This window comes from Fistularia commersonii, chromosome 11 (genome assembly GCF_037954325.1).
Source record: "Fistularia commersonii isolate RoL2024-O1a breed Wild chromosome 11, RoL_Fcom_v1.0, whole genome shotgun sequence".
NCBI classification, from domain to species: Eukaryota; Metazoa; Chordata; class Actinopteri; order Syngnathiformes; family Fistulariidae; genus Fistularia; species Fistularia commersonii.
In genome coordinates this window covers 8,122,434-8,133,209 of record NC_141294.1, presented here as the reverse complement: position 1 = coordinate 8,133,209, position 10,776 = coordinate 8,122,434, and the positions used below count along the sequence as shown (strand labels likewise).

The 10,776-nt window shown below is 39.1% G+C and overlaps 1 protein-coding gene across 2 annotated transcripts; it reads left to right on the top strand.

Annotated features, from left to right (window-relative positions):
* The first annotated feature begins 990 nt into the window (after window positions 1-990).
* cep76 (centrosomal protein 76) lies at window positions 991-10,572 on the top strand. Of its 2 annotated transcripts, XM_086155863.1 has the most exons (14): window positions 991-1,213; window positions 2,944-3,099; window positions 3,286-3,364; window positions 3,453-3,677; window positions 3,776-3,961; window positions 4,501-4,598; window positions 4,719-4,847; window positions 5,049-5,237; window positions 7,697-7,863; window positions 8,641-8,800; window positions 9,400-9,573; window positions 9,833-10,050; window positions 10,191-10,233; window positions 10,334-10,572. In XM_086155863.1, the coding sequence occupies exons 1-14, from the start codon at window positions 1,151-1,153 to the stop codon at window positions 10,424-10,426; spliced, it is 1,980 nt and encodes a 659-aa protein (XP_086011989.1). In that variant the 5' UTR covers window positions 991-1,150; the 3' UTR covers window positions 10,427-10,572. The 2 variants fall into 2 exon arrangements, with proteins under 2 accessions (XP_086011989.1, XP_086011988.1); XM_086155862.1 differs by having other exon boundaries at window positions 10,191-10,572.
* Window positions 10,573-10,776: the final 204 nt, after the last annotated feature.

The window sequence follows — 10,776 nt, the reverse complement described above, 5'->3', positions numbered from 1 at the left end:
AAATTTAGAATGTAAGATATCAAAATTAAACTTTCCCTTATGTATATATTCCCCTTTTTGTGTACACACTCAAATACAGTGTGCATACATATATATGTATATTGTTAGTAGATGTCACAGCAAGTACAACAATTCATTGTGCCAACATGCATTAAAAGGCCTCCACTCCAAGCCAGACAAGTGATGTACACACCCCCTTTTTACCCTTTGTCACAAATTCTCTCACTTTATGACTAAAATGTTCCTGATATTAATGTATACTCTATAGTAAATACCAAGCGTGTGTTATTATTGTTTTGAATTAATTTAAGTAAACTTTTTGTTTATATTATTTTTTTCCTCGAGAGCATCCACACAATATACAGTTTTCTGCGTTGACATCGGGTAATTTGTGACGAATTCAATGCCAATTGGTAATTTTTATTACTTCATGGATTTAAAATGTAAAACTTATTTACATTGCATTACATTACATTACAGTCATTTAGCAGACGCTTTTATTCAAAGCGACTTTACTTTTACATTTATTGTTCTTAGTTCACCATCCTCTCTTTCCCTTTGTCTTTTCCATAAACCTTAATTCCGTTAATTCTGAGGATTCTTTACCTAAACGATTCTTCACCATGATGTGGCTGTCAATACACCTCCTTCCAAATAATAATAAATATGTTCGGTATCTTTTACATGTTTTAATAGACTACAATTTGAACTACAAAGGGGTCCTTTATGTGACTGATCGCAGTTTGTGACAATAAGGGCGTCCAAGGCAATCCCCGACTAAAATGGTCAATCTTTTGTAAAAATGTAAAAATATAAACAAAAAAAATACAATATCCATCTGTTCGGGGTCTTAATACTTTCAGAAGATATTTGACTATATTTTGAAAAATTATTTTGGGGTATATATTGTGGAGACCCTGGTTTTTAAGGGAAAAATAGACAGGCAGATATTTACTAGCCTTCCCGCTAGCTTTTCCGCCATGGTTTGAACTGGCAACCTGTTGACAGGACTGAATTGCCATCGACTGCGAATGTTTCCTGAAGAGCTGATAATTTTCAGCTAAAAATACGTTGTTTGTATGCTCACGGGGATATTTTATTTGCGAAGTCGTTAGTTTTGCCGGCGGCCGGCTGGAGCTCCGCCGCTGTCATGGCTCTGCCACCAGAGAAGGTCTCCGAGTTGAAGCAAATCATTCACAACCATCTGCTCAAGGTGAAGAAAGTGGAACGTCTAGGTTTCTTTTTTGAACAAATTATTTAATCCTTAATTATGTCAATTGCACGAATTGCACATAAAAACATAGCTATTTCAGTTTTACTTCACGGGAGAGTATTAACTAAGTTAAAGGCCGAGTAAAGCAGTGTGTGTGTGTGTGTGTGTTAATGTGTGTGTGTGTTTATGTGTGTGTGTGTGTTAATGTGTGTGTGTGTTTATGTGTGTGTGTGTGTTAATGTGTGTGTGTGTTTATGTGTGTGTGTGTGTTTATGTGTGTGTGTGTGTGTGTGTGTGTGTGTGTAAGAGAGCCAACTTTGGAGGAGCTGGTGGCTGTAAAGGTGAAGTGATGTAAATTCCTGCAATCTCTTAAATTGTGTTTTAAGGATAACTTAAATGGTCGTTGAGAGAGAAATAGAACTGAAAGAGATGGCCGTGCATCCACGGTCAAAGAAGAAGCTAAGTGTGTCTGATTCTTGTTTTTAATCGCCCCCAAGGGGAATTCACTGTTTTAATTTGTGACCAAAAGGAAAATATTTGAATAGAAAGGGATTTTGCACGGTTTTCATTTAAATAAGCCATCCTGCTTATGATCAGTGTAAATTATTATCAGATCAAATTCGTTCAGATCAAAACAGTTAGTAATTCCAAGAGAAGCACCTCATTTTGTACAGCCCTAATAAAGAAGACATTTGCCCTGGTTTAGGTTAAGTTCTAAGTAAAAATTTCCAAATTTTTCTTTTTGAATATTGTGCTCAAACTGTTCTTGCTTATGCCCTTTGCCTTGAAACAGATGCAGCATCCCATCAAAGTGGACTTGTGTGTTTAATCCCTTAAACGACTTAATTTCTGTCTGCATCCAGTGACAGCTCCTAGTACATTTGTTTAGTAAAGCAAGAGTGCAATTTGCAAAGTGTGGCAAAATAAAAACCCAAGATGAATAAGTACATTAGCACTGGAGAAGTAAACCAAATCCTTAGCTTACATACACTTTAAGGTGTGTTTATTTTGAGATCATGTTTATTCCTCAATGATTAAAGCATTTTTTCACATGGTGTCAAGAGGACACACTGATAATGAAGTGCTACATTTTTAGGGACTAGACATTCTCTGAATTTACATTGAGTTCCCACCTTCACTGCCCTAATTTTGTTTTTGTTCTCTGATCAAGCAGTCAGTATTTGTTTACTGGTACAAACAATTTGACTGACTGTTGTAAATGTGTTGCAGGAATCATTTTAGTTTTATTACCAGTAATTAACTGATATCCTACCCAGTGTATGGTTACAATTAATTTAGTTACCAAATCTAAAAGTATATTGCTTTAATATATCCCTTCTTTTTTGTATATGAAAGGATGGAAGTACTTTTTCTCTCCTTTTGTTTATTACAACTCCTTCCTTTTTCAGAAAATGAAGTCCAGCACATTTTGTTTTTAGAATTTCCAGTTTGATGCAGACAAAAGAATGTTATGGTCTCTTAACAATTTTTTTTTTCAATTATTGGGTGTAATTTCTTGCAAAATTTTCAGTTGCTGCAAGTAATTGATGTTGATTTCAGCACTTCTTTTAAATGGATTATCAGGGAATTTTTTTCATATGTTGCCTATTTTTTTCATTTGTTCAAAAGTGTGGGTATTAAAAAAATACAGTCATTTGCATTTTTGATAAAATAAGGCTGTGGTTTCCACTGGAATTTTGCTTGAAGTCTGTTCTATTTTTGTGGGTCAGATGGATATTCATGAAAAGATCCGAGAGGTGCTGGCTGAAACTGTGAGGGAGGATCTCGGTCCAGCATATCGAGCCCCATCTGAGTCTGACTTCCTTCTTGCCCTTCAGCGCCGAGGTATCATTGATGATGTGATGAAGGACCTGCACTTCACTCAGGTGGCTCAGCCAGTTTTCACACTTGTATTATACTGCCTGATAATTATTCCTTTTTGTTTACGATTGATCACAACTTATATAGATAATAAATCAGTTTTGATTTTGTGCATTCTGTCAGCAGTATTAAATCCCTGAACTTCAAGCTCTCATTATTGCCCTTTCTTTAATTTTGTTTTGTTTCTGAAGGAAGCGCAAGCAGAGACAAAATCTCCACCAAAGCTTGCCAATGACTTTATCAACAAAAACGTCTCTGAGCCGAAGAAAAGTAGGGTGGATCATATACCAATACCAAGATAGCAATAACTGAAGCACCCTTTCTTATTATTGACATGCCTGTTTCCTCTACCTCTCAGCCAGTCTTGACCCATCCAGACGGTACTTGTACCTGCAAGTGCTCGGTGGGAAGGCGTTCTTAGAGCACCTGCAGGAGCCAGAACCTTTACCTGGTCAGGTTTCCTCGACGTTCACTCTCTATTTGCTATTCCGCAATCAGAGGTTTCGCTCAAAGCCTGTGCCTTGTGCCTGTGAGCCTGACCTGAAGGAAGGCTTCCTTTTAGAAATCCACCGGGATGGAGCGGGTACATTTGAATCAGCACCACTGAAATTAGACATACTCTTATGAAGATTTAGTTGATTTTGACTTAAAACCCATGTATGAATACTTTTGGCCCTTCAGGAGAGAGCAGCAAAATGGCAGATGCAACCACAATGCTGTCAATGTTTGAACCACTTCACATGGTACTGATCAAGACTAACACATCCTACGAGACAACGCTGGTCTCATCCTACTTCCTGGACTGGAGAGTGATCCTCAGCTCGCCCAACGGCAAAACCTGCCTTGCTGTGGAGCTGATGGGCGTCGGTGAGTGACTTTGCTGCAGTAAAAAAAAATAGCATTCTTTGAAGACAATTTTTTGGCTTAGGAAACAATTGATGTTTTGATTTAAAATGGTCTTGGTCCCTTAGTTTAGGTTATGTTGCTGTCAGTTTTTGCGTGTGTCAGACAAAATATATTTTATTTCCCTAATGTAAATATTCTCCCAATGTGCACACACACATAATGTGTATACACACACACACACACACACACACACACACACACACATACAGAAGAAATGTAAAATATCACTAGATCTGATGGTTGACATAAGATTTTGACTTTTCAACCCACTAAAAATATGATTTGTTTTGGAGCAAAAGAATATTTATGAATATAATTCTGTAATTTTCAACAACAACTTGGTTCTTTTAGCCTCAAAATGCATAATCTCATATTTATCACACAATGCCATGCAGCTGTAGTGCAGTATTACATCCCCACAAATACAGATTTCAAGATGTAGGACACAGTTTATGGGAATGAATTAAAACTTAGCAATGTGCATCTATTTATACCACAAGGAAGTGAATGCAAAGTTCCAGCTGGTGTTCTGACAGTCAGTCTGGAGCTCTATCCTCCTCTCCAAGAGACACTGAGCAGTGATGTCATCAAAACACAGGTTAGGAAGCCTCTGTCTTGTCTTCCTCTCCTGTGATTCATCTGCTCAATTTTTTTCTTGATAAACCTAACAAGTGTGTAAATGACTGAATATTGATGTCAGCCCATTTCCCTCCTTTAGCAATCACTAGAAAAGCAACGGACAGCAGAGAAGGAGAGGCTTTTCTTGGTTTATGCCAAACAGTGGTGGAGGGAGTTCCTTGAAATTCGCTCTTCACACCAGTCAAAAATGGTGAAAATCTTTGCACAGGTTCGCCCTTGTTCATACCTATGTTTAATAGAAGCATCGCTTTCTAACATGGTTTTTTTTGTTATTTTAAGGATATTTTCCTAAAGCTTCTGAAGTTTCTTAATTTTTTGAAACAACTACAGGAATGTGAAACTTAAACTTCAAAAAGAAGATGGATGTCGCTTTAATTTACGTTGCTCCTTCTGTGTGTCCGTACCTCAGGACGAGAATGGCGTCAACAGGCCGGTGTGTTCCTATGTGCGTGTCCTCCGTGCAGGCCGGCTCTTGGAGAGTCCCCGACAGGCAGCCCGCTTTGTTAGCTTGTTGGCCCATGAGAAGGCCCCTCTGGTGGGAGGAGGAGGAAAGCAAGAACAGTGGTGTACATTAATGGCTTTCCTTTGTCAGGGGAAGGTAAGGAACTGATTCCTCCCTGGTAAAGGTGGAGTTAATTACACCCTGTTATTCATATTTTCAAGGGAATATTGCAACTCTATTACACTTTGCCATCATTTAAGGAAGCAGATTGATAGAACAGATCATTCTGCCTCTTTTTGTGTATCATAGACAGACTAAATCCAAACAACATTGACCGATGTTGTCTGCAAGCTGTGTCTGCTGAAGTCACAGAATTGCTTCCAAAGCAAAAATGTTCTATGCTGGTAGGGTATCTGGTTTCTGTGTGTAAACTGTAGTTTGGTTGCTTCTGTCGAAGTTCTGTTTGAACAAGCCCACCAGCACGTTCTCAAAAGTCCCAAGAGTTTATATGATTGTCAGTTTGTAAAACTAATTAGAAGTTCTATTTGGATATGAAGATGTGTCATAAAGTTGTTCGTTTTTGCAAACATTGGAAGGAACATTGTTTCCCATACATTACATTAGAAGAGGTAGTGGTGCACATCAATGCTTAAAATCTCTTTATGACCACAATTATGATTCTCAAAGTATAACACACACAGAGGAAATCAAAACCCTTTGCTTCATGTTGTGCACATCATGATGGGGTAATAAATACAATTATCTTAATTTAATTTGACAAAAAAACCTGAACTAAATATATCAGAAAATCTACTCCAGTTTCCTTTAAAACTGCCCTTTCAACTTCAAAATCCAAAGTTGGCCAGGAAACCAAACTTTCCCACAGAAAAACAATTACAGAGCCAAAATGTGATCAAAGAGCAATCCCCCCAAAAATTGTTTGGACACCATGTTCAAGATGTAAACAAAATAGAATCCCATAATAGCCTAATCTCTTGGATATTCATTTCACCTGAAAACAATAATTCAGGATATCTTGAAACAGCTTGTATCTTTTAAAAAGTTTTTTTTTTTTTTTTTTTCCCTTGTATTTCCAAATCTGGATTTTCACACCAACAGGACATTTAAAAACAGCTGGGGGGGGAAATATTTTTACCGTCTGGTCACCGTTCGCTGACGAGAGAATGTCAAACTGAAACGTGACCTTTCTGTTTTTCTTCCCTTTCTTTCAGTGGTCACATTAATGAAATCTTTGCATGTTTGTTTGGTTTTGGCAAAAGTTTTACGCTGGATACCCTTCCTGAAGCAACCCTCTGCATTTATCCGGGCTTGGGACCTGCTCAGGGAGACACTGGCCCGTGCCGCCCTGAGGCTGTGGTCACATTAATGAATGCGTACTACTTATTGTAGTTAAAAAGTGAGTTCTGTTTTGGACGATCAGTTGAAAGAATCGGTCAAGTTCATGTATGAGATTTCAAGTTAGCTGCGCTCCCTAAAAGCCATTGCCCTAATATAACTTCAGTTTCCTGGCTTTTGTTCGGGTTCTCAGCATTTCTGTTTGTGTCATTTCCGAGAAGAGAGGACTTGTGCAGAGTTGACCGACTGATGCATTTTCATCTCACTGTAAGATACTGGGGAATTTCCCAGACCACCACAGGATAAATGTTTCCTGAAGCGGCTGGCAAGACAGACACAACCAACTCTCACAAAGTGGCCCTTGTCAGCTGTGATTTATGAGTTTCATTCCAGGGAAAATTAATTTAGCCTCATCAGTCCCCAGCCTGTTCCGATGCCGCTGTCCATATTAGCACTTCTGGGGAACATCTATCATTTGGAATTGCCTGCAGCCTGAGCCAGCATGCAGCAGCAGCAGCAGCACAAGCCCCAGCCTCTTACTGGAAAAGTTGTATGAGTGAAATGAGCGTTGCTTACTGTCATGGGCAATTGGATAACTACTAAGCACATTTTCTCTCCAGCTCTCTCATGTTCTTACTAGTCCTCCTTGTGTGCGTAAGAACGCCTTACAGTCAAGTGAGAATAGGATATTGTATTTCAAGCAGATGCCTCTATTAAACTGGGGAAGATTGTGGATGGTGTTAAATCTGTGAAGTTCAAATATGTCAGATATCCCAGGCAGGCAGTCTTCATAATGAGGTTATTCTAAAATTGCCCAAACCAACATGTGAGCACTGTCTATTTAGATCAATCAATTGTTATTATTAATTGTAATTGTTAGCTTTTTTTTGCCTACTAGAGCTAGAGCTCCATGATTAAATCCTTCATTCAACATTCATTTATATCAGATAACTATTTGTCAAATACAAAGGTGAAAAAAATTGATAAACTATTTGAAATCGCCTGGACAATTGAGTACATTTTATAAGCACATTTCATGGTAATATTAATAAGAGTTATTTGAGGGTTTACTGAACCTCATCGGTTATTAAAATATTTGTTATAAAAACATTATTACAAAGAATTAGTCCTTGCTGAAAGGTAAAACTTTTGTATCCCCAAAGAGTGAGTGCAGTTTTAGTCTTTCCTGTTAACATGGTAATGGTATTCAATGGATTCTCGATTTGCAATGACAAAGGCTCATTTCCCATCGCCCCCAGGGGGACTGTGAAGACCATGCAACCCTGCTGTGCAGCCTCCTGCTGGGATTTGGCCTTGACGCGTACGTGTGTGTCGGAACCAAAGCGAAAGGAACTTTACACACTTGGGTCCTGACCCGAGGTACTGATGGGAGCATAACTTTCTGGGAGAGCCTGACTGCACACAGGTTAGATTTCTTTCTTTCTTTCTCTTTTTTTCTTCCCTCTGATGTAACACTTGTGCTTACATTGCTCCAGGCCCCAGTTTTTTTTTGTGTTTGCAGCCTAGGTGCACCAAGCAAGAGATCTGGTTACTTTTGATATAATACTAGAAGTAGAAAAATACTACACAAATAAGTACTATAATTTCTAATACTAGAAAAAAAAACATAAATGTTCTTGTTTGACGATAATCTACAAACAATTAGTGAGAATTTTTGCTGAGCTTTTTTACAGGATATTCATTTTAGTATTTGTCAGGGATGGCTTACGGTGCCATCAATGTATTTCCATAAAATTATTGGTAAATCTTTCAGCTTAGGAACACCTGATTACATTTCCATGATACTTCATGGAATTTAATATGTTGTGACGGTGGTAGCAACAGCGACTTCACTTTTGTTAAGCAAGTGTGACCTTTTACAGTATTTATTTGAGAGCTAAGAAGTAACAGCATTTACTTGTCTAATGCTGTCTTTTATTTTAACAGCTATTTGAGCCCATATATAGTGTAGCAACATAAAAATCTCATTACCTAGAACTTCCCATCATAAAGCTTAGGCCTAATTTAATAGAGCTTAGCAAAGATTTTATCACCAAGTGGAAATGGCCCTGATTAAATGGCTTTGTCTCCAATGCTCAGCAGTTTTTATATAGTTTATTTGCATCATGCGTCATATTAATCACACCATTCGGCCTTGCAGAATGTTTGTAATGAAACCCTCTATGTTTATATGTATATTGAGGTACCTGCACCATCCCATAGACCCAGATGCCCCACCCCTGGCCCCACAGCCCAAGGTCTCGTACCCCTACCGCACCGTGGGCTGCGTCTTCAACCACCAAACCTTTCTGGCTAACTGTCAGCCCTCTGACACTGTGGAGGTCTGTGTCTTTGACTTCCAGGTAAGCACAGGATGTTCTGCAGACAAGAGCAAGACTTCAAATATCATTAATATATTACACACCGTTTGCTTTATAAGCACACCTAACAATGTTTCATTCTGGTAGATTTAAACCTGGTGATTGGTTCAACGTGTTTGTAAAGGTTAAAAAATTGAACACAAGTCAGTTGGTACATAAGAAAGTCTGTCTGCCATAAGTTCTTGCTTTTTTTTCAGTCGCAGACCTGGAAAGTTGTGGTGCAACCCATGCAATATCTTGTACCTTGTATGGACATGCACATGTGTGCGTGTGCGTGTGCGTGTGTGTGTGAGAGTGAGAGTGAGTGAGAGAGAGAGACAGACAGACAGTCTGTGCATGTTATATGTAGTGTACATAATATATTGTATCGCTATTTGATCAGACGCACAATGGTGACTTTTAAAACAAAGGATTGAGAGCAGTGGGTTTGTAACAGGAAAATGTTACAAACAAATTGATACTGTACAGTATGTTACCTATTCATTTACTGAGTCAAATGCCACTCTCTTCTACTTGCACTGTGTGGAAAAAAAAATAGCAGCACTGGATTATTTTCCCTTTCTCTCTCCCTCCCCACCCAGAATCCGTCTCGGTGGAAAGCCATGAGCCAAGAGGCACTTAAGTCTGTGTGTGCCCAAGGCTCCACCACCTCACTGCCCCCCTCACCCCCACTGTGTGCCCCGTCTCTTGATGCAGCCTGCGTCAGCAATCAGCTGGAGCTGGAAATGCGCTACCTGGTGTCTGAGCACAGGAGGGTAAAAAATACTGCTGGTTGGGGACTTTTACACTTGAGTTTTAGTGTCTGCTAAAACAGACGATTGACTGTTGTCTTAAAAAGATGTGGTTTTAAGACCCCTTCAAAGAGCTATTTGATAAATCGAACTAAATGTATTGAATTATTTTGAATGTCATATATGGGTTTAACACCCACACCTTTACAAAACGTACGACTAATCACAGCTAATGTTTTGTTGCAACAATACAAGGGTTATAATGTGGCACTTTCCCTTCCAGGACTTGGACCTGGTTACGATCTGGGACGACCACCTGTCCTATCTACTGTCCTCAGCCCTGTCAGCCTACGAGATGGAGCGTTTGCTTGGCATCTCATGCGGAAACGAGGAGTTTCAGGATGCTGTGAGGAGGGCGGTGCCAGATGGGCACACCTTCAAAGGCTTCCCCATCCACTTCCTGCACCGCAATGCTAGGAGAGCTTTTGCCACCTGCCTCAAGTAAGTGACAGAATATTAAACAAGTATACACCCCATGTCCTCGAACAATCCTCACAACTCCTAGTCTCTCTACTTTCATTCCATTCAGTAATTCCTATGCAGTGCTGTGGATCACATTGTATTTTCTTTTGTTTAAGCAGGTCTCCGTTCTGTGAGGAGATTGTGTGCTGCCGCGGCGACCATGTGAGGCTGGCCGTCCGCGCCCGTGTCTTCCTTTATCCGGAGAACGCATGTGCAGTGTGGCTCATGTTTGCCTGTAATTATCGTTCTGTTCTCTGACCAGCCCCAGATGGCGCCCGGCGGTGATGCCATGTCTACCAGCACATGTTGCACATTTATTCTGGATTCGTCTCCACAAGGACTCCACTTGTTTTAGTAGATTTAAGCACGTGTTTTATGTTTATATGAAATTCTTTTATTTGTAGCCTAGTGCTCAGGACTCTATTTTCATTAAGTTGAGCAAATTGCTTTTAACATGTTTATACCTCAAAACTGTATTTTATATAAAGTCTTACATGAATGTAGGTTTCCAAATCTTTTCTGTTGTCTTTGAAGCCTTGATTTTTCTACAGATAATATTAATTAATTGTAGTTTCTCCATTCATATTAAGCACAGCACAAACAAGAATAATGTATTCAATCAAGTTGCCTAGTAGCAAAAAAAACATAAGGATTGATATCTTACTAAAGAAAGAGTCATCATAGGATTAGTGGATGTAATAGGAA

Excerpts from the sequence above, each read along its gene's own strand:
- cep76 (XM_086155862.1), top strand. The coding sequence starts at position 1,151 with ATGGCTCTGCCACCAGAGAAGGTCTCCGAGTTGAAGCAAATCATTCAC. Across the intron at positions 3,365-3,452 it reads CGTCTCTGAGCCGAAGAAAA|CCAGTCTTGACCCATCCAGA; the intron begins GTAGGGTGGATC and ends TCTACCTCTCAG. Across the intron at positions 9,574-9,832 it reads TGGTGTCTGAGCACAGGAGG|GACTTGGACCTGGTTACGAT; the intron begins GTAAAAAATACT and ends TTTCCCTTCCAG.